The sequence below is a fragment of the Periplaneta americana genome, chromosome 2, assembly GCF_040183065.1.
Source record: "Periplaneta americana isolate PAMFEO1 chromosome 2, P.americana_PAMFEO1_priV1, whole genome shotgun sequence".
NCBI lineage: Eukaryota > Metazoa > Arthropoda > Insecta > Blattodea > Blattidae > Periplaneta > Periplaneta americana.
The window spans coordinates 199892976-199917748 of NC_091118.1; the positions used below are offsets into that span (position 1 = coordinate 199892976).

Below are 24773 nucleotides of genomic sequence, written 5' to 3' on the forward strand. Positions count from 1 at the left end.
AGCATGTTCAGGCAGCAGATAGACATCATCTAACTCGGGCTCTGTGTGTTCTTTGAAGAAATCAAGCTTTATCACTATTCACAATGATAAACATTTATAGGATAATATTTTGCTGTAACATAACTAGAGGATGCAGCAGCATATCTTAATCGTCCATACATCTCGATAAATGCAAAAATTCAGATTTATAAATAATTTTACATTTCTTAATACTGTACACACAACATTTTAAAGTCCTATTAATTTCAAACAAACGTATTAAAAATTTTTAATTGCACTAAAAACTTATAATAGTTTTCTCCCCTTTGCCAGATCTAACATTTTTCGTAACAATTCTGTGTCAAGAGCCTCGACCCCTATGTTTTCCCACGGACGTGTGGGAAACCAGCCTGCAGAGGGACGTGAGACTCTTGCCGCGATCTTATCTTACAGAGAAAATCAATACTTAACTACTCTTGGCCGTGTAAAATAAAAATACTTTTATGCCTTCAGAGCCATCTTTGGTAAAATACTATACATGCATAGTAAAACAAACATAATAGAGTGTAAGAGGATTCCTTTGATAAAATACATGCATGTCCCATATTTCCAACACTCTCTTCCTTTTTTTAATGCTCTGGTGACAGCAAATACTGCAAATTTTCCACAATACTTTGAAAAGTGTTCTTAAAGTACATCGACATTAATTAACTAAAGTCTCTTGAAGAAAGAACTGCTGCATTAGGTCCGTAACCCACCCGCTCTACTAAGCCTAGTACAGAAAGGTGACGCAGCACTGCATTCATTTTTTTATGCTCCAGGCACAGGTTACTATTGTTAGCAAACAACTCATTAGACCATCACATCACAACAACACAATAGATTTGATCACCAAAATATACTAAATGCATTTTTAAATATAATTTAAACTCTAATAATATAAATAAATACGAGATTTATTATTGTACTGTTTCAAATGACTATGAAATAAAATATTTTAGGCTTTGCATGGACCAGACATATTGGGACATGATGCAGCTACGGGGTGTCAGGCTCTCATTGCGTCAGTTTTTCTCAACAGATTCACTCCCGCCGATGCCGATCTGTCCACGTCACTTGAACATCCACACTCGAGACTTTGTAATCGGTTGAAGAAAACCAAGAGCTAATGATACTTCAGATCTCATTGTGCGATGACAACAAATATTGATGACTAGTTTTTGTCACTTTTTCTTTTTTTTTTTTTTTAATGAACAACACGTAAAGTTTTCACATCAACATACAGAAGTTACTGGAGTGAGCAAGGACGGCTAATAGGTTTGGTTGCAGCGCTAAGCGGATCAACAAAGCGATTGAAAACACAGCCAACATTGCTGGCGAGGAAATAACAAACGAATGCATGAAGCAAATGTCTCGAACACTCGCTGCAGGTCCGTTCCAGTGACAGGACTGTGGAGGTGCAGGCTGCAGGAGGCTCCGTTCAGCTCCGGCTTCCAAGCATTCGTTCATTACTGTTGGGCGAACAGGAGCTGTGTGACGCATTGCCACCAATTGCGTTGGAGATATGTCCATTGTGTCAGGAAAGGCCTGTTTCTATTCTAAAACACATAGCTACAAATAGTTATAGACTAGGATTGCTTACTATTTCTTTTTTTTTTTCTTTAAAAAAAAAAATGACAGTAACATTTCATTGCCCACAGTTGGCTGCAACGCAGCCAGTGACTCCCAGTTAATGCAACAGTCTGGTTTCATCGGAAAATGGAAACAAAAACAAGAACTGTTGGGAAATTCCGAAGAAATCGACTGGATGTTTCAATCAGGTCACAGTCACATTGTCACTCCTGTCTTGTGCTCAACTTTGTGCAATTCTCATCACAAATATGTTAAGTATATAATATTAAGAGATATACATATATTACATATATATATGTATATATAGTTTTTCTCTCGTGTTAAAGCTAACAAGTTCTTTTTTTTTTTTTCCTCAGTCAGCTCGTCTACAAAAAATTTACACAAACTTTATACTCCAAGTGTTCAAAGCTTGGAGTTAATGTTACCGACATCCATGTGATATAGAATAGGCCAGAAACTTCCCTCAATTCACTGCAAGATTCGGTCAGGCCAGTTCATATACTGAAATGAACTTTGGTTTATTCATTATTAGTGATCTCGTTCCAGGAAATTTGACTCCCAATGTTGTCTCGAGTTTAAGTCACTGTTATTTATTATTGACAGTGGTATGCAATTAAATGCACTTGTCCCTAATGACTAGATTGCAACAGTCAGCATTGTGTGTGGTAATCAGTTGTCGGGGAAGATCCCCTAGATCATTTACAGGCTTGTAGATTTACCTCAGATAAGTTCATCTCTTGCAAAGAAGAGAAGTGTGCATGAACTGTGTTATAGTCTCTTTATAATATGTTTTTCTTTTTCTATTTAAAAATGCAGTTATGTTAAGTTCGTACACACTTAGTACAAACATCTAAAAACTCGTTTTTGTTTCCACATTTACAATATGTATTCATTTGTCTATGTATATAATGTTGTTGTTTTCATTTACAACATGTAAGGTTATACCTCTCAACTACAGTATTCTGAAAACACAGCTAAATTATATAATGCGCATTGTATCAACAAATGTGACAACAATGTAAACAACAACAATTACAACAACAAACACCCGTAAATATCTTCAGACTCTAACACAACAAACACACATACTTTTACAACAAGACGGAGGACAAATTTTTATGTAACATTACGTACATAATTTTTTGTTGTCGCTCAGCATTACGAGCGATGGTAGGCCTTGGCAAAATACTTGCCACGCAAAATGGAAGCTTAGAACCGTGCATGATACGTAATAACAATCTCATTCACACTTTCACGCACGCTCGCCTCTCACGCGTTACATAATGGACTACATTCTATGAGCATACTGTGCATTCATCAATCCAGCCATAAAACTAATCTCGTAAGTACACCATTGTAACAATGACAATTTCGTTTTTTATTTTTTACTTTTTTGGGTCGGCCAACATTCAAAATACTGACCTTAAGTACTACTTCGAGTAGAGTCAACTCTACTCTGTGTCCTTGGGAGGTGCATCAACAGAAATGTCATTATTCAAAAACAATTTCTTAATATTATCTCTGAATTAGAGAAATGTCAGTTCATCTACATAAAAATTATGGTTATACTTACAGTTACTGTGTGTCTATAAAAATGCTTACATCGACAACACTCAGGGGTTAGATAAGGGCTTTTCTTTTTGGCTTTACACAGGAAACAACATTCTAGACTAAGTTAGTTCTACCTTAGGGTATTAGGCAGCCATCTTATTTACAGGCATTAGGCAGCCATGTTGTCATGGTGCATCAAGTAGGCAACCATCTCACACAGGCAGCGGTACGCTTGTTGCCATGACGTCAGATTTAGGCAGTATTTCACAGGTTGTCATGGCAACATGCCACTGCCGCCGTGGGAACTGTTAGGACCGACAGCACTTTTCTCCTTAGGCTGTGGATTTATCCGCCTGGTATCTTCCTGGATTGAAGTCAGAATTCACGAATGAGAAGCCTTTGAACTCTTCTTGATTGATTGCACGGACAGCCTCGGCATTCACAGGTGTCAGCACTGGCTCTTCTTTTGTGAATTCGGCATCAAAGTTCAGTGCATCCTTTTTACTTTTCTGTGGAACAATAAATACAATATTATATCAATAGTGATAGGCATTTATGTCAGTGGCGGTTCCTCGGGGGAGGGAAGGGAGGAATGTCCTCCTCACATTTTCTTCTTTTGAAAGTAAATACCAAATAAAAGATGTGCCTTGAAATTCGAGGAAGATTCGATAATTTTTAAGTTCACAGCTATAAGAAAAACTAGGTTGATCGAGTTTTAAACGATGCGCGCTCATGTGCTGTAGAAAACTGCGAGAAAGATGCGAGATTGTCTGTGTGGAGGAAAGGCACTCCATTCCTCCTCTACTGCAGTTAACACACATAGACAACAGCGCACTAGCGGCCAGAGAAAGAAGCAGAGTTTTAAAGCAAGTAAATGAAGAGAGAGGGAGGAGATCCTCCTCTGAATCAGTCATGGGCGGGAAATAGAAACCGACTGGTCGTGCAGCAAGCTCGCTACCGCTGCTACCTAACGATGCTGCATTCAACCGGACTGTAACACATCTAGGAGGAGACACAACAAAAACAGTTTTAAGACACCTTGTAAACTTTTTTTTTAATTATAAATCAAAAATATTATTCACTGCACTTTATATAGGCTACTATCCATGGTTTGAAACTTTCGTGGATATTTGAAAGTTAAAGGCGGGTTTATGTAAAACAAAGAGGAAGTAGTTCTACGTAGTTGGCCCCTGAAATTCACTTCTATTCATTGTTTACTAGACAGGGCAACAGCCAAGTTGTCAGTTTTGTACAAATATATTTGAAACTTAAAGTAGGTACTCCAAACTACATTATTTTTTATATAAAAAATTAATCGGCCACCGGCAGGTTTCAACAATAATGATAGTATGACTTTACAAGAACTGACATTCTTCAAAAGCATGTGATACTGACCTTGTAAAATGTACATGTGGCAACACAGACCACGTGGGTGGGTGCAGTGTTCTCTCTTTCCTCAGATTATTTCCCATTCCCATTTCCATTTCCGTAAAATGGTTCCGGTTACGAGTTAGTAGCTGGTCTCTTCCAACACTTGTGATGCTGTAGTGTGCTCAAAAAATGCTACGAGGTTGTGAATTTCCTTGTAATTGTTAATTTTCGCAATTATTCAACAATGAATGGAAGTGAAAACATAATATATTTTGGACAATTTAGGAAACTCAGTTTACAAGAACAGATTATTGCTATACAGAAGGGAAGGCCAACCCCAACACTACCTGGTCTTACATGTATGCATGTGGGCGAATTTTTAGCATGTTTCACTCAAAAAGGTTTCATTTCGTGCTGTTAACTTCTTTCCTCCTCTTAAGAAATATGCAGGAGCCGCCACTGATTTATGTGCTTTCAAGTCTCCGAACACACTTGTAAAAATAACAAAATTCCAGGTGAGGATGGACTCCCTATAGAACTTTTCAAATATGCTGACAGATCTCTCAAAATAAAATTTCTTAATCTTTTGAACAGAATACTTGAAGGAGAGGCTCCACCAACAGCATGGCAAAAAGCTGTCATCATCCCAACCTTCAAGAAAGGCAACATCAAAGATTGCACGAACTACAGAGGAATCAGGCTCCTAAATAGTGGATACAAAATTTTCTCAAGAATAATAGCTCTTAAGTTGGAAGCTCACTACAAAACTCTCATTGGTGAAGAAAAAATGGTTTTCGAAAAGGCAGATCTTGTGCAGATGGATATTTTACTTTGAAGATTTTGATCAAAAAACATAGGGAATTTAATAAAGAAACTCACTTGGCTTTTATTGATTACGAAAAACTTTCGACCGTGTTGACAGAAATAAGCTCTTTCAAATTTTGGCAGATGATTCAGTTCCAAACGCAATTATAAGAACAATTTACGAATTATATAACCACAATATTATCAAAATTACTATTGGATCAGGACATACCGAATGGAGACCGATAAGGTGTGGAGTTCGTGAAGGATGCCCCCTCTCACCACTTTTATTCAATATATACATCAACTCCATCATCAGACATTGACAACTAACAATTCATGGAAACATCCCACTCTTCCGAAATTGAACTCTAGATACATTATTATATGCAGACGATCAGGTTCTTTTTGCTACAAATGAAGACGAGCTGCAATACTCAATACATCACCTGAATATAATAGCACAAAATTTCAATATGAAAATTTCCCCAAACAAAACAAAAATTATGGTGTTCCAAGGTAAACAGCCAGCTAGGAGTAAAATTTGCATTGGAACCCATACGTTAGAACAGATAAACTCATTTAAATATTTAGGTTATAATTTGACATATTTACCTGTTACTGATATATCTGAAAATATTAAACATTTTAATGGAGCCTTAAGAACCATCAACCAGGTTTTCACAACCACGAAAACCCAAAAACATACCAGGTTAAAAGCATATAAAGTTCTAGCAAGACCTGTCCTCATGTACGGTAGTGAGGCCTGGACTGTCCGAAACTCAGATGTTCAACGCCTAACAACTGCGGAAATGAGATTTCTAAGGAGGACTGCCGGCTACAGCTTGCTTGACCACAAAAGGAATGAACTAATTACAAAAGAATTGAAAATTACACCTATTTATGAACATCTCAACAAAAATGGCTGAACCATGTCAATAGAATGGACCGTTCCAAACTCCCAAGACAAATTCTCCGCTATATACCACATGGAAGACGATCTTTGGGACACCCCCTGAAAAGATGGATGGAGACCATAACAGGCCACTAGGCCTAATACCTGCAAGGACGATGATGATGATAGTGACTGATTACTGAAGGGGTAAAATCAACGCCCATTGATGCAATTCATTTGGCCACAGGGAAACATTACACTCAGGTTAGCTATCGAAGAAAATTCTTTGCTCCTATACGTGAAATTACGAATTCCTAGTGACACATACTGGAAGGTTTACGACAACAGGCCAAGAAACCTCAAAACATAGTCAGGTCTCATACAAAAAACTACAGAACTGAAGGACAAGCCATTTATCTCTAATAAACTGGAAGGCCTTCCTCTACCTCAAGACCACTCGGAGATAACTTTTTATTTTAGTAGGTTATTTTACGACGCTTTATCAACAGCTTTGGTTATTTAGCGTCTGAGTGATATGAAGGTGATAATGCCGGTGAAATGAGTCCGGGGTCCAACACCGAAAGTTACCCAGCATTTGCTCGTATTGGGTTGAGGGAAAACCCCGGAAAAAACCTCAACCTGGTAACTTGCCCCGACCGGGATTCGAACCCGGGCCACCTGGTTTCGCAGCCAGACGCGCTGACCGTTACTCCACAGGTGTGGACACTCGGAGATAACGAAGTGCAACTTTATACCAAACTGCTTGACAACTCCAGTAAAGCAGATTTCTCTCAGGAAAAACCACGACTACTGGCCAAAGGATAGATAGCTCCAGGTTTTCACCGATGCCAGAGTCCGTGGATATCCACAATACAACAATCCTTTGCACTGGAAATGCCGGCAAATCAGCCATTGTTATTCCAGCGAGCGCTATTGCCGTATACAGTTGTATAGGGAATGAATGTAGTCTAAATCAAAGTCAAATAATTTTAATTTCCCCAATAATTTCGAAATATAAGTCCCAGGGAAAAATCCAAAACTCTCCTTTTAATTGCCACCAAGACTATTTTGTTGTTTATGTTTACTATTAAATTTGTAGAAATTTACTTTAGGTCCAAATAAATTTTCGAAACGTTAAAGTGTTGTTGAAGAAAGCAATTGAATTCAAAATATAAACAGGTCACACAGCACTCTACCAGCAAGATTTAGCAGGACTGAATTTCTCCCATCAGGGATCAAATCTGATTGGTCAGGGATGTTAAGTAAAGAATTACAATTGCAAGAACTTCATCCCAGTTTGAACCTACTGACTCTCCAGTTTCATCCATTGTAAATTGCCATTACTGAGCAGAAAGGTAGGTGGGTGGAGAAGAAAACTGCACCAAGAAACACATACACAATTTTGGTTCAGACGGTTAACAATGCGTAATGATCCAAACAAACGGAACATCTTCATAAATGCGTTACTTACAATCTTTGGCTTGAATGGTGGCTTAACACGTCTTGCCTCGAGAGCTTCCCAGTCCATGTCTCGGAAGAATGGGTGGTTTCTGATGGCCGCCTCTGTACCATGGGCTGCAACACAGCCCAACCTCTTGGCAGGATTCTTGGTCATGAACTGGCAACAAGAAATACTTCCATTTACTACATGAAAGTCATTAGCACATATCATATGTTACTGAGTATGCATCTCTGACCTCAACAGAAATTCTTTTCTGAAATGCTGAAATAAATTTTTGTTGTTGTTGTTTTCTAATGCCAGGCGTTTGACAATAAAGTCATTTGACCTCTTGCACTCCAATAATTTTCAAAGATATTATCATGGCCAGCCAATGAAGCACAGATTTTGAGGTGTTCCGAATCCATTTCTTGGTTTGAGTTGCACAATGGGCAGTTAGGAGATTGATATATTCCAATTCTATGCAGGTGTTTGGCCAAACAATCATGGCCTGTTGCCAATCTAAATGCAGCTACAGACGATTTTCGTGGTAAATCGGGAATTAAATGAAATACATTTATTGCTGAAATAAATGTAAAGTTAAAAACCTTATAAATCAACATCAACCACCAGAGAGTAAAAGTGATTTGACAAACTAGAGTACAATAACTACTTTCAGAATGTGTTCGTTGATTTTCTGAAGGAATATCGAACTATTATGAGCAAATTTCAAATTCCACAATTAGGCACAAACAAAGTGAAGCTATACAATATAAACAAAGTTATAGGTCATGTGTGCAAAAATATAAATGAAAACTGATGTGTGAAGAAAGTTATTAACATGAAAAACAAAAGTTAAAGTGAAAACAGGCTTGCAAGTCATGGGAAGCAAGGCAATCAGTTAAGGTAAGAGCACATGTCACTACTTTTGCTGCGCAACTTTTCCATATGGCCTAATTAGTCAATACCACTCTCTTCACCTCCACGCTGCAGCTCCTGGGATTCTTAAGATGGAAAAGAGAGAACAATGTGCAAAAAACTACCACATTTATCTTTCCCCCCCCCCCCCCCAAAAAAAACTGCAAACAAGCCATGATGAGTTTTTCCATGGTAAACTTTCCCCACATTCGGAATTGTGTACTTTAAGTAGTAATGCACTACTGCCAGGAGATCGAAAGGAGGATAGCAATGCCAAAATAAGTTTTTAATAGAAAAAGAAGCATCTTCTGCGAATCTTTGCAAAAAAAAACTAAGGAAGAGACTAGTGGAGTACTCTGTGTGGACATACGACAAAATGAAGAAAAATGACTAGAAGCATTTGAAATGAAGCTGTGTTGCAAAGAGTGAGTGAAGAAAGGATCATGCTGAAACTGATCAGAAAGAGAAAAAGGAATTGGTTGGGTCACTGACTGAGAAGAAACTGCCTACTGAAGGATGCACTGGAAGGAATGGTGAACTAGAGAAAAGTTCGAGGCAGAAGAAGATATCAGATGATAGACGACATTAAAATATATGGATCATATGAGCACAAAAATCAAAAGTAATGGCATTTTTAGGACAAGACCCAGTCAGAAGTAAGATAATACACAATAACCAATGCCTCGAACAAGTGCAAAATTTCAATTATCTGGGTTGTGAAATATCTTATCAAAATGAAAAAGATGTGAACAAGAAAATTACCAAATTTACACGAATTCTAGGAATAATAAACAATACATTAAAAGCTAAATTAGTACAAAAATCTACAAGAATAAAAATATATAATACACTAGCATTACCCACCCTTCTATACGGAAGCGAGATTTGGACATTAAAGAAAAAAGACATGAACAGAATCAAAGCAACGGAAATGAAATTTTTCAGGAGAACAGCAGGATATACTCTTTTAGACCGAAAAAGGAATGAAGAAATTTTAGAACAATTAGAAGTAGAGTCAGTAGAAGAAAAAATCACCAGATACAAATTCAATTGGCTAGATCATGTAAGAAGAATGGAAAATTCAAGAATCCCAAAAATTATGATGCAATATAAACCTAGAGGACATCGTCGACCAGGAAGACCGTTAAGAAGACTGCTAGATGGGGCCGAAACAGGTCTACAGAGGCCTAATTCGTGAAGGATGATGATGATGATGATGGATCATATGAGGCGAGTAAGAGTAAGGCGCAAAATAGGGAAGATTAGAGAATGCTGGGTTTGCAGTGAAAGACCTGCCATTTCGACAGGAAGAGAATGAATACGATTATTCCACAAAGCATTTAAATAAAGAAATCTATATGACAAAGCAGAAGAAATGACAATCATCTTTTATCTACTGTATGGTATCAGCGCTTTGATCTCCGAAACTAGGGTAGAATGAAATTTAAGTCTCCACTACATTTGGACTTAGATTTTAACATATGGATCTTGAAACTTAGGTAATTAGGTATGATGTCTTACAGAAAAACATTTCCTTTGATCTGAGACTAGATTTGGAACAACTGGATAATACCCACGGCAGAGCAATGTCGATAGGCGACGTTACTCGCTGGCCACTAGTCACCAGGCCGTACCGAGCCGTGCCAAACAAAACACAATCGAAATGGTGGTAGTAAAATTCGCGACTATATTCTTAAATAATTCACTGCATTAGTCAAGTGCAAGACTTCTGGCTTCTGTTGCATTCAAACAATTATAAAATACAATAATTTGGTCCAGGGAGCATCCGTTTTTGATGCAAAGATAATTTGTTTGGCTTGTTTCTTAAATAAAATTACGAAATGGCGTTCCTGTGCTCAACATTTAATAAAAAAAAAAAGAAATATAGCAAAACTGTTTTGTCCCGAGACTCTCATCTAAGTCACGTAATCTACTTCAATATATTTGCGCAAATATACCTTGTAGCTAACAGTGGTGCTATATCTCAGTAATGTTCAGAACGAAGGAGGCAGAGAGAGAAAAGAAACAAATTTCTCCCTCCAACGACGCCACACACCAACGTCGTGTTCTTATGTTGGCGAGATTGTGTATTTACTTAAATTTGGTGCTAAACGTAATGACACGGTTCAAAGATACCGTGGGAATTCTCCAGTTTAGCGCTAGATTTAATACTATAAAATAATATTAATGTAAGCGCATGTTCTAGTGAAAACTGTTTGTAATTTTATAAGCAAATGGTTTCATGAACATTTCTCCACCTGCATAGAATTGGAATATATCAGTCCCCTAACTGCCCATTGTGCAACTCAAACCAAGAAATGGATTCGGAACACCTCAAAATCTGTGCTTCAGTGGCTGGCCATGATGATAATATCTTTGAAAAATATTGGAGTGCAAGAGGTCAAATGACTTTACTGTCAAACGCCTGGCATTAGAAAACAATAACAACATTTCTCCACAATGTCGCAAATCATAAGCAGTTGCTTGTGAGCATAGTTGAATTTAGTGTGTAAATGTCATTATTATCAAAAGCAGCAAGTTAAACTAGTACAAAATTCACAAATGTAAAATACTGGACAGCAAAAATAATGATAGATTCATAGCCAAATTGTAAGACATAAGAAAATAACACATCTTCCAAAAATGTACCATATTTACATATTTCTTTACTTACCCCTTTGAGTATGGACACAGCCTCTTTTGTCAACCATACTGGATACAACACATCATCATGCAGGATCGACTCAAAGAGATCATCTTCGTTGTCGGCCTCGAAAGGGGGTTGTCCTGCCATCATTTCGTACATGAGTACCCCTAGTGCCCACCAGTCCACACTTGGACCATAATCCAACTCCTGAAGAATCTGCAGGAGAAACAACACAAGAAATGCAACAACCCTCACTATATCAACAGATTAGATTTATCTGTAACAGAGAAAATGGTAATTTCCAGTGTCAGTCTAACATAGATAAATTTAACTTCAAACGTTGCAATACTTGGAAGACCGAATTTCATTACTCCTGATGATAGGATGATTGGTAAGGATGATAGCTAGCAGCACAATTTTGCATCACTCCGACTTTCAGGTACAACTAAGTGCTATATCATATTTTTGTTGGATTCTTCTGGCAAATTTTATGTAATATATTGTGACAGCTGCCTCGGGAATTGATCATGCGTCCCACAGAAGGCAGGAGCGCGAGAGACGAGGCTAGCTTCCCGAGGCAGCGGAAAGGGGAAACACGCAAGTCGGCCAGCACTGTGGTGCGACGCGGCCGAGAGAACTGGAGGGGACGGATGTAAGAGGGGGAAGCTGGAAGTTTCGAAAAGACACGCAAACCGGTTGCTGCAACGAGATTGTTCGCGAAATCATAGTTTCTGGAAAGTGTGGTTTAACTAATAAAAAGTGAGCAGCCTTCGAAGGGAGCCAGTTGTTGTTAGTATTGGACAGCGAGTTCAGCTTGTGAATCAGCAGCGCCCAGGAGTCTAGGGTTCGACACGCGAGTGAACTTGAGCAGCGTCCAAGCGGAAGCAACGTAATTGGAAGTCTTGAATTCGAGTGCAATGGACTGTCTCCGGAAGTCTTGAGTTCGAGTGCAGTGGACTGTCTCTGGAAGTCTTGGATTCGATATACTGTGAACTTGAGTGAATGAGCTAGAAGAACTAGCCAAGACAAACGAACTGTGAACTGAGAACTGACAGTTTTGTTTGTAAATAGTGCTTTGTGAACATTAGTTGAGATTAGGAGTACATTGTTGTTCTCAATAATCCAAGTGAATTGCCACTGTCGTCTGTGGAGTGCAATAACGAATACTGTGTTCCTATGTGGAGTGGAAATCCCATTGTTGACTGGAGTGTTTAAATTCAATTATAGAAAGTGATTAGTGTTGTGACAATAAAAGTTACATTATTGTTTTGAATTAAAAGTCACAATATATTACCACAAATAACAGCCAAGCAGTTTTAAATATTCTGCCACAACTTGGCAACAACTTACAAAGAATCATGTGACCTATCACACTTCCAGTTTGTTTCAAATTGTAGACTGCACTTCGGTATAGCAAAATGCACCATGGATGACTAACCTAACAGTAAGAATTGTAGGTGAATGTTATGAAGGCTACCGAGAACTTTTTAAGACATTAACTGATCAATTTTCATTAGGTTCCTTCATCTGCCACAAACTTAATATGACATAACTATACTTTCCTACATTAAGAAACCATACTTTTCATATTTTTGTCTGAAAACTAGAACACTCTTAGGTGGAGGAGAATATACGATACAGAGATCTAAAAACAAGCACTGTTACTATTGGACCACGAAATTGGGTCAATAAGTAGGGTTTGAAAATTTATGCATTTTCATTTTTACTTTCAGGACTTTCAACTATACAAACAACCAATTTTTGAGTTCAATAAATATGGTCTTACAATGCATGTACACCTTCACATTTCTGTTAATTTTGCATTATTGATCTTATTTCTTTTTATCATCGCGTGAACACAACAAGCAGGGACGTGAAAGGGATGAATGTGAATCCTCATATTGATCAACAAAATAACCTATGAACTTCAGTTAGAAGTCTGCTAGTATATTCGACCAAGCTGGAAACTCACCACTGTTCTCCAATGACAAACTGGTTAATGTCCTTCAAAATGACTCACATAATTTAAGAAATTCATGGATATCAAGAGATGTAAAAAAATTCGAGACATTCTGGAAGACAAACACATTTTCTCTCATACTAAAAGATTCTCTCTCTGTAGAACTGTTAATGTTACTGCCATGAATAGCATTACTATGACATACGAATAATTTTTTTTACGATACGAAACCACCTTGAGGGGCAATAGTCAAGTGTTGGTCATGAACAGCAATTGAGGGGTTGGGTGCAAGAAAGGCACTTCTCTCAAATGTAAGTTTTGAGAAAATTGATGTTGAAAATTCAAACCGTAATAATGTTACCTATGCACACCTTTACATTTTGGCTACTCCTGACCTCTGTGATCACAGTATTGAACTGAAACTTGGTGATCATGTACATAACAGATCAGAGAACACAATAAAGCGTTTTACTCAAAAAGGGCATATCCTCTAAAATGCCCTTCTTACACCCAGCCCCTCAATTCAGTGCTAATTTTAGACAATGAAACCACTATGGCTTCAATTTCTAAGCACTACATTTAAGCTTAGGCGGCCAGGTAGCTCAGTTGGTAGAGCAGCTGGCTACAGACTGAAAGGTCCGGGGTTCGATCCCAGGTGGTGACAGGATTTTTTCTCGTTGCCAAACTTTCAGAACGGTCCCGAGGTTCATTCAGCCTCCTATAAAATTGAGTACCAGGTCTTTCCCGGGGGTAAGAGGTGGTCAGAGCGTGGTGCCAACCACACCACCTCATTCTAGTGCCGGGGTCATGGAAAGCATGGGGTTCTACCTCCATGCCCCCCAAGCGCCTTCATGGCATGATACGGGGATACCTTTACCTTTTTACATTTAAGCTTATAATCAATATTTGTCACGTTACTGAAAACGTAATTTTGTTGACTTATTAGTGCATATTTACTGGCTTATATTTGCATTAACATTTACCAGGTACAAACTGCAAAACACTATTCCTAAGATTTATATTCACGTTCTAACCATTCATCAAGAAGAGTACTGTCCTGGCAATAAGGACGATGACAAATTTCACAAATCCCACTAAAGCAAAGGAAGGAATGGAAACAAATTCCAAGTCCAGTAATAACAGCCTGAGGAATTCTCCCTTCAAAACAAGACAAAATGGATGATGTTCAATATATTCATACCACCACATCCTTATTTTATTACATTTTTACTTACAAGAATCAATCTGCTTCTCAATGCTGGATATATTTCATCCCAGAGGTTTACTTTGCTTGCCCTGGTTTATTTCAGCAAAGCCATTTCAAAATCCATGTATCCTTTCTGTTAAAACACATACCTCAGGGGCAATATAATCTGGTGTGCCGCAGAAAGTTGTGGTGGTGGCACCATCAATAATTCCTTCCTTGCACATACCGAAGTCAGCCAATTTACAATGGCCTTCGTTGTCCAGAAGAATATTGTCTAACTTCAGATCTCTGAAAGTAACACAACAGGTGAGAATTACAACACAATACACAAAAACATGCATTACTCAATACAAGATTAGAGACAAAGATATGCTAAATCATCAGCCTTACAGTGACGGTGACCACAAGGATCCGAATAAAGAACAGTTATGTTTCTTTTTAAGTAACAAGTTAATTAAAAAAAAAAAAAAAATTAGAATTTGGAATTCAGTTGATGCCTAACTGTCATATTGACAAAATTATCTTTCTTGAAAATATAAATGACAGTGGATGTGTAAAGAGTCCATAAAAATTTGTAATACGATGTTCTGTATTTCAAAGACTTCGAATTTTAATTTCAATAGTTGGTAGGTACACTGTGGAAAGGAACTTTTTGCTCTAAATAACATACTTCTGACGATTAACAGATATAGAAGTCATCGGATTAATGGTGGGCGCTAGAAGGACCTTAACAAAACAATTTGTGTCATTCTGTCATAAATTTGCAGTCCCAACAACAATAATTAAGGAAATTTCTATTATAGCTTTGAAGGGTTCTCTGCAGATTTTATGGCGAGATTTGTATTTCAATTCAAATTACAGTTGAATCTTCTGTCTATTTTTTACCTGTATTTTTTTTTTTATAAATTTTCATTATGTGAAATATTATCTACTGCAAATTTTAGTTTCTTGTAAACAAATTTCTTGTAAGATATTTTAATGTCATTTTAAATGTTACTGTTTAACATTCTTTGTCTTTGGCAACCTCATCAAGTTCAGGAAGATTGAATTATTATTAATTAGAAGAGAGGAAAGGCAGGCATGATTAATATATTTCCCGTTTTTCTTTGTTGACCTTGCCTGCTTGCAAGAGGTTTCTCTCAAAGCAGATGGTTGGATTCAATACCATGGCCTTATTTTCATCCCTGTCAATGGGTATGATGTCCACACACCTGTTGAAATCTGCAATTGAAATGCAATGAACCTCTTCATTAACTTCTCAATCAAGGCGCTTTAAGACTTCTGCAATACTTGTCCTCACTCTATGATGTCTATTATTCCGTAGCTGTTCACTTTTCCTGCAGAATCTCAATACGTGACCAATAGTGTCTGTCTTGTTGCAGCCATTATGCCTACAATGAGTTATATTGAAGGTTATGCCAGGAATGGATCTTACTGGAATTGGACTGCAAGATAGCTTCACTGCATTGATGTATTCAGATGTTAAAAGAGATTTTTTGCTGGATGTCCATGAATTAGCTTTGGGCACTCATCATACATAATCACTCCTTTCCCTTTATGTGGCAGTTGACACCAAGCTTGGAAAGGCCTCATTTTTAGAATTTCTCTAAAGGTACGCGTTCACTACATCGTATCGCACGCATCGGACGAATCGCACAGATCGGAAAAAGACTATCTTTGCTGTAATTGTTATGTAATCGCGTTCACTACATCGTATCGGACGCATCGCCTCTCGGCAAATCCGTCCACGTTTCTCAGATGGGCAACTTTTCCAATGCGTGCGATCATGGCCTTCTTTAATAAATCAAATTTAATTGGTCAATTGTTGCTATTATGTTGTGCCATGTTCAGTGTCGCGCCAAAATGGCAGACAGAAAACTTATTTCGCTTGTAGAAAATTGCGAAGAATTATATAATTTGAGGCGTTCCCATTAAAGTAATCAAGTCGTTTCTTGCAAACATATTATGTAACCAATATTTCTTTCGTTTCTTCCTCTTAAATTAAGACGCATGAAGCAATTACAAATTCTTATTCACTAACAGACGTAATTAATAGACCTAACCTCAACTCCTCTGTTTTCAGAATGTCAATATCGTACGACATCATGTTTTAAACAGCTGATAGGGGAATCCGATGAGGCGATGAGGTGGAGCCATTACAGTGAACGCACTGCACTTAAAATATCCGTTGCGTGCGATTTGTACGAGGAGTGCGATACGATGTAGTGAACGCTTACCTTAAGTTTTCTCCCATTGATCCTTGGAAGAAAAGACGATTTATTAATTTTAAATTTTCCAAGGGCCATATTTTTTTCTTCTTTAAGATTCTGTTAAGTCACTTGAAGGAAGTCGTTTACCAAGAGAAAATTACGGACAATGGCCACTTTCAAAGCCGCATTCTTGATGCATGTGCTCAGATGCCTGTCAAGACACTGCACAAAGCGCAAGCTGGGTGAGTCAAACATGTGCATTCATAATGGGGTCATTACTTACTTACTTACAGATGGCTTTTAGAGAACCTCAAGAATCACTGCCGCCCTCACATAAGCCCACCATCAGTCCCTATCCTGAGCAAGATTAATCCAGTCCCTACCATCATATCGTACTTCCCTCAAATCCATTGTAATGGGGGTCATATTGAACATATTTGTAATCACATTCCTAACAAAACTGCTATGTATGGCGAATTTTGAATCACCCTGTACAATGAATAGAGTACTTCTTACCTATACACAACCCCATGCTTATGCAGGAACTGCAATGCTAATGTTACTTCTGCAGCATAAAACCGTGCTCGTGGCTCATCAAACTTCCGTGCTCGCTGAATTTGAAACATGAGGTCACCACCATTTACATATTCCATTACAAAGAACAGTCGGTCCTGTCAACAAACAAAAAAAATTCACTGTGTAATGTTGAAGTGTTACACTATAAATCCAAGATCTAATGATGGAAACAGCAATTACATATATAATCATTTTACTTTTGTCACAATAATTTCATTTCTGCATATGGCAATTCACTAACGTTTCTATCATTCAAGTTGCACTTGAAATTGAAGGGAGGATAGCAAAAACTGGACAAGTCCAAAATATTAATTTTTCAGAAAATGAAAAAAACTGTCCCTCACGTTTCTCATATATTATATAGGTATCTCACATTTCTGCCAACTTTTGGTAAAAAGTTTCACTGTTCCCTTTTATATGATTTATTGCTGGGGGACATTTAGACACATCAACTTTTTGCAGAAAATTTTACATGTACACATTAATTGAGAAAAAGTATATGAAATCATGTTTCATTCATATTGTCAACTGTATCATCAACATACATAGAAAAGAAAGAAAGAAAGCGAGAGAGAGAAATAAGTTCACAATGCTTTTTAATGCTCTGATGCCCACGACTAAAGCCCAGTTCCCACGTTGCTAGTTTCCTTGCTGGCCAGCAAGCTTGGTGCTCTGATGGGTACGCTGCTGGCTCCCATGTTTGATACTATGTTGATTACTATTCATACGCAGCTGACTCTTTTCACAGTTCAAATTGAAAAATAATCTGCTGCTTCATCTGTTGCCAGCACTCATGATGAAAAAGAAACTAAACAGTGAATGGAAAACAACTAAGTCCTACATTAACAACTGTAAATGTCGTAATAATGTAATTAAATCAGAAGTGTAAAACAACTAAAGTATGATATTTAATTGCTATTTCTTAGAAACTGGGGAATATAGAAAAACATATTTAGTTGGAAAACAACGAACATAATAACATGGTTCCAGAGATCATATTACTGTTCTCCAACCAGGAGATCAACCGTCAAAGGAATGTGCTTACTATTGTGTCATCTATTGGAGCGAAGTAGACAGATAATATTATCATTATAACGTCAGTTTAAAAACCATGCACTCTCCTGCATATGTTATTTCCTGTATGGAGGGATTAAAAGACCAGGAGATTAACAGTGATCTAATTTTGTAACTAGGGTAGTATAAATATGTGTGTAACAATGTTATTGTTTGTGCTGTGAGAGCGAGCCAATAGAGATACGAGTACCCACGTGTGTGACCTTATGACATCTTATAACATCAACATTCATTCACAGCATTACCCCGCTGTGTTTCATTCCGCAAAGACTTTCTCGTGGTTGGAGCACAGTATCATTTTTGGTTCCAGCATGCAAGCCAACACGAAAAACAGCAAGCAACCAAATCTCGAAATTCGGCATGACAGCTAACAAAGCAGCCACCAGAGGGGCAGGATTTTCAGTAAACATGCACGCAGAGCTGCCATTAGCACTCCCAGCATGCAATCCATCAGAGAAACGAGCACTGTGGGAATCAGGCTTAAGACAAGCCATTTGAAATTTACCGATCACTCACTGGCAGAAATATAATAAAAGAAATGTGTGTTTATCAACAACTAACGAAAATTTCTTGAAATGGCTCATGATTAGTTCTTAATTAAAAACACTGTTGTAAAATAACATTAAACTACAGCAGCTGTGGCAAAAATGTGATCATGCACCAAGCCACTGTGTAATCTGCAACATGCATAGCACCTATGCAGGGAGGCGGACACCTGAAGGGGAAGTGAAGCAACTGTCTGACTTATTAAAAGGATTTTCATTTTCCTTACGTCAAGCACTTAAATATAATTTTATACAGTACGAGGCTACAAACTAACGTTTAGTATGTGTAACAAAGAAAGAAATGAACAAGCAAACATAGAACACATTATCACAACCTAAAATTAACTGTCTTCGGAATGTCTCCGCGACAGAGTTTCAAAATCAGGAATGATGTCACTTACAGCCAGTCGTAGTTGATCACGAAGGCATTTGTCTGTCAGTTGTGATCTAAATTTGGTTTTTACTATTTTAATTGTTGAAAATAATTTTTCACAAACGTAAGTTGTAGCGAACATGGCTTCAACAGAGCAAGCGAATGAACGAAGCTTCGGATATTTATTTTTTGGCAAAGATTTGAAATGTTCAACATTTGTCAAGTCCTTACATCTAGCTTTCATTTAACATCACATTGTAAATCTGTGAGTGTTAATTGAAGATCTAACAGCATTATTCGTACATCTGCTGAAAAAGGATCGACGTACAGAGATAATAATAATAATAATAATAATAATAATAATAATAATAATAACAATAGCAACACTTAACCTTTTAGTAGTATAATGCCGTTTTATGTTATACAACCATTTTCCTCGTAATACATGTGAATAAATCATACATTTAATATTCTCATCATATTGGCAGCAAAAAAAATACGTCCCATCCTACTTGAAACTTTCGTTTTTGTAGAGGTACATGGTTTCGAGAGAGACATTGCGATACGCCACTTGCAGGTCAGAGACAAATACAAATGGAATGGAGTTTGACTCCAGTGAGTGAGAGGGTGGGGGTTGTGGGAGGTAGGAAGCAAGAAAAATGCGTACCTATTATTGCGAGCCACAATGTGCTCGTGAATCACATTTTCGCCACAGCCGAACTACAGTATTCTCTAAGTAAAATGGATTATCCGTCAACCCCATCATTATAATGGATAACTGAACGTACCTTAGTCTGGAAGCATGAGTGAAGTGCAGTAAGAAAGGGATGTTTAGCAGCGAGAGCAAGGATCCGCTTCTCTGTCATGGTGCAATCTACATCATCGTCCTGGATGATGACGTCCTTCTTTAGAACCTTCACAGCATAGACCTCATCAGTGGAGCCCGCTCCACCAGGAATCTTGCGCTCTGCCAGCATCACCTTGCCAAAGCTTCCCTTGCCCAGCACCTTGATGAAGTGGAAGTCATCCAGACCAATCTTGCGCTCACGGCCACTTCCACTCTTCTCTACAATTTGTTCTGTTCGACCTGAAAGACAGCCAATCAGAAGACATTTAGCAATGGAGTGCTTACAGGCAAGAAGCCACAATTGCTGGCTAATTTAGAGTACAGAAGGTATAACTATGCAGGTGAAGAAAGCTCATTTTTACAATGCAATTTCTACTTAAACAACAAAAGGGTATAGGAAAACAAACCACATTCCAATGGATTCCCTCCAATACTAAGTTTAAAGATAATGAATAAGCCGACTTCTTAGCTAAGAAGGGTATAAACATAATAAACTCTAAGATTACATATCTATCCTGTCCATTGCTGTGGAATAATGGTTAGCATGTCTCACAATGAAACGAATGGCCTCAGGTTCAAATCCTAGTTGGGACAAGTTACCTGGTTGGGATTTTTTTCAAAGATTTCCCCCCCCCCCCTCTCAACCAAGTGAAGCGGAATTGCTGGGAAACTTTTGGTGTTGGACTTCGGACTCATATAGCTATGAACCTGAAAATTTGCGAAATCAGCGAATTTTTTAATTGTGAGGTAGAAAGTATTTTTCTTCATCTGTAAGGTGACTTAGCATGATTTTCTAGCAGAACTGAAAGTGCAGAAAATGTGAATTCCTATCAAATTGCGAAATCACGAGAAAAATGCTAATTAATAGCGATTTATCAGTAAAATATTTCTCAAGCAAAAAGCACATTATATATATATATATTGTTTGGCCAAACACCTGCATAGAATTGGAATATATCAGTCCCCTAACTGCCCATTGTGCAACTCAAACCAAGAAATGGATTCGGAACACCTCAAAATCTGTGCTTCAGTGGCTGGCCATGATAATATCTTTGAAAAATATTGGAGTGCAAGAGGTCAAATGACTTTATTGTCAAACGCCTGGCATTAGAAAACAACAATATATATATATATATATATATATATATATATAATATATACACAAAAACTAAAAGCACTTTTTGAATACTAAAAACATGTCGATCGATTATCTCTTTATCAATTATTATCTGCTCAATTCAATAAATTACATATATTGATAATGAAGGTCAGATGAATGATATACATGAATAATTTCGAGGGAAAGATTGTTCCGGGGCTGGACATCGAATCCGGGACCTTTGGTTAAACATACCAACGCTCTACCAACTGAGCTACCCAGGAACTCTACCAGACACCGATCCAATTTTTCTATATCTACAGACCTCAAAGTGGGCTGACAACCATCAAGCAACCAACATTGAGTGCACACTAACTTTGTGTGACTTAAATTGTGGTTTTCTATTAACGGGTTTGATGCCTGGCCCCAGAAGAATCTTTCCCTCAAAATTATTCAAATCAATTTTACAGGGAGTTATACCTGAAAGCTTGATTTGCATAATACACGTCACTGTTCGTTAACAGAAAACCACAATTTAAGTCACACAGAGTTAGTGTGCACTCAACGTTGGTTGCTTGACAGTTGTCAGCCCACTTTGAAGTCTGTGGATATAGAGGAAAAATTGGATCGGTGTCTGGTAGAGTTCCCGTGTAGCTCACTTGGTAGAGCGTTGGTACGTTTAACCAAAAGTCCTGGGTTCGATGCCTGGCCCCAGAACAATCTTTCCCTCGAAATTATTCAAATCAACTTTACAGGGAGTTATACCTGAAAGTTTGATTTGCATGATTGATATACATATCTTAATATCGATTTATCATGTTCTATATTCGATATGGGCTTGGCTAAAATGCATCATGTCAGTTTACTCGGGCATTTGCTTTTGAGATTACAGCAGAATTGGATAGTTATTCTAGTTATATTGACAGAATTGGTTGAATAAGTGAGACACATGCTCCTTAGTAAAACAGGGCGAACAATTATACTGCTCTTGAAAGAGCACAGCAGTATTCCATTCATGGACTCTATGCTTCATTTGCTAAGACAGTTTTTGTAAATTCTGCAATTGCCGCACTGGAGAATAAAGCATTTTCAGAATGTTGTTTGCAAATACTGTGGACATCAACAAATAATGTTGACAGTGAATGTGTTTTAACACAGTATGGTGCTGTTGTTTCAGACAGTAATTTGAAGGAGGAAAATGCTGAACTGTTCACAATGTTATGTTCTGAGAAATGAAAGTAGAATGCACAAAGTTTTCTTTGGAAAAATAAAATAGATGTTAATTTGGAAAAAAATAAATGTTAATTTGGAATAAAGTGGATGCTAATTTCAGAAAAAATAGATGCTAATTTTGATGAAAATAGATACTAAAAATTCAGATCCCTAACAATAAGTCTCAGGCTGTGGTGCAATGCAAGCCTTTGGGTTCTACTTTATATATAAAAAAATCTATCATTCAGTGAAAATTACAACTAAATCCAGTAGTCTGAAAGATGCAACATCAGGTAAGCCAACGCAAACTGTGGACTGACCTTCTAAATAATAGAGATATGAAACCAGAATCTCCAAGAAGCAAAACTGTGGCAAGATTTCACATAAAAATCAGTCATGATTGTTTAGCAGACCGTCTATATTTCTTCAACATTGCATCTCCAATATGGATGTTATAATGAAATGGGACCATCTCACAGAGTACATTTCAAAACTGACAGATTGACATTTCACTATAAACCTGTAATAGACATATACATTAGAGTATGACTGTGACTTAACACAGCTACTCACCTTCAGATTCTGAAGCATCTTTGTTTTTCTCTCGATTCTTTTCTTCTGTAAGGATGCGGTTTTCAGATTCTTCATCTCCTCCCTCAGAGGTCTGGCACGGGGTAACTAGATCATCTCGCCTCATTCCAGACTCGTCCTCTGCTGTGGCTGACAAGGACACAGTTCCTCCTCCTCCTACGCGGTCACCAGCGGACTGTACACTAGCTGATGAACCACCAGACTGAAGCAGAAAGGAAAAAAAAATCTAGAACTTGTTGTAAAACCATTAAAATTAGACATGTATTTGGGAAATGTTTAACTGAGTTCAATAACATTACATGACCCAGAGCATCAATCATTAAAGAATTTATCATCCTAATATTTTTATCATTACAAATAAGAGGCAACATCAGACAGTTTGTTCCAAAAGTAATTTTTTTTACAATTAATCCAGTTTAATGTTATTTATTCAAAGGTTGGAAACTTCTCACAATTTATTTTATTTTACTTGGTTATTTAACGACGAGGTTATTTAGCGTCGATGGGATTGGTGAAAGTGAGATGATATTTGGCGAGATGAGGGCGAGGATTCGCCATAGATTACCTGACATTTGTCTTATGATTGGGGAAAACCTCGAAAAAAACCCAACCAGGTAATCAGCCCAGGCGGGAATCAAACTCGTGCCCAAACGCAACTCTGGATCGGCAGGCAAGCGCCTTAGCCGACTGAGCTACACTGGTGACCTCTCACAATTAATGGTAAGAGTTTAACAATACTGGGTGTTCCGTTCAAAATGTGTCATGGCTCGCTGTATGCCGTCATGTGGCTAGCCGATGAGCCTAGAGAATTCAATCTTCCTACACTTCCGCAGCTCAGGTGTATAACCTAAGAGGCAGAGAAGTTGCCTAGCAAGTACGGCATTCATTCTGAAGAGTATGTACTGATACGTACGGTAACACCGGTAGTGGCAGGAATGTGAACTGTTTGGAAATACTTACTGTCGGGATATGGGTAGAGGGTTAAGACGATTACTTACATATTTGTTGACATTAACTTTGACGGTCAACATGGACACGGAGCATTTGATTTGTGTTGTGGAATGTTACCGTACGCAACCGATGATAACAAATACCCTGCATACGACTTGCCGGCGCAAAACACAGTTTGAAAGAGGTTATGGTAGCACACAGACCGTACAGACCGCCATCTGTTGCTACGACGTTCAAGTTATACCGTACACGTTCTCAAGTTCAGATTGAAGAATGCCTTAAATAACAGGCAACTTCTCTAACATATAAGCTGAAACTCGTTTCAAATCAGTGACCCAACAACAGTGACGTCATGACACACTTTGAAATGAACACCCAGTATAGCTCTCATATTTTATTACGATGTACCGAAGTACATATGATATTTTCACGCACAAATTCTGCGTCATTATATGATGAAGAAGGGAACCTAAGAGGCAGTGGAGCTTAAACTGAGAGGATTCAATCCGGCATCGGGATGGGATTCCGGTGTGGCTCAGTGGACAGAGCATCAGCACGTAGAGCTGAAGACCTGGGTTCAAATCCCAGTGCTCTACCCATCCTTCAATATAGCTCTCATTTTTAATTTTAATAATTCTGTGCTAAATGAAAGTTCAAAAGCCCTACATTCAATAAATAATCCTAGGCCATTCTTTGGCTATCCGGAAAAATTCAACTTCAGCCAAATTAATTCTATTCAACCTTTATTCTCATACCACAGAAACAAGAACCATCATTACTAAAGCCCAGCATTTAGTCAGTGACCCCCTAGAAACACATTAGCTGTGTACAGATTATAGCGCACTTGTTGATGTAAATTTTAATAAAACTGAGTATTTTCTAAGAAATACCAT

At 37.8% G+C, this 24773-nt stretch overlaps 1 protein-coding gene across 1 annotated transcript in view; it reads right to left on the bottom strand.

The window, feature by feature from the left end:
• Positions 1 to 1196: 1196 nt before the first annotated feature.
• Pkc98E (Protein kinase C) overlaps positions 1197 to 24773 on the bottom strand; it is a 67497-nt gene continuing 43920 nt past the window's right edge. The window contains exons 8-14 of the mRNA XM_069819365.1: positions 22912 to 23131; positions 19969 to 20267; positions 17129 to 17283; positions 14552 to 14690; positions 11263 to 11451; positions 7704 to 7850; positions 1197 to 3671 (exon numbers count right to left, since the gene is read on the bottom strand). Of these exons, the coding sequence (XP_069675466.1) occupies positions 3495 to 3671; positions 7704 to 7850; positions 11263 to 11451; positions 14552 to 14690; positions 17129 to 17283; positions 19969 to 20267; positions 22912 to 23131 (1326 nt within the window). The 3' untranslated portion in view covers positions 1197 to 3494. The remainder of the gene's footprint in view (positions 3672 to 7703; positions 7851 to 11262; positions 11452 to 14551; positions 14691 to 17128; positions 17284 to 19968; positions 20268 to 22911; positions 23132 to 24773) is intronic.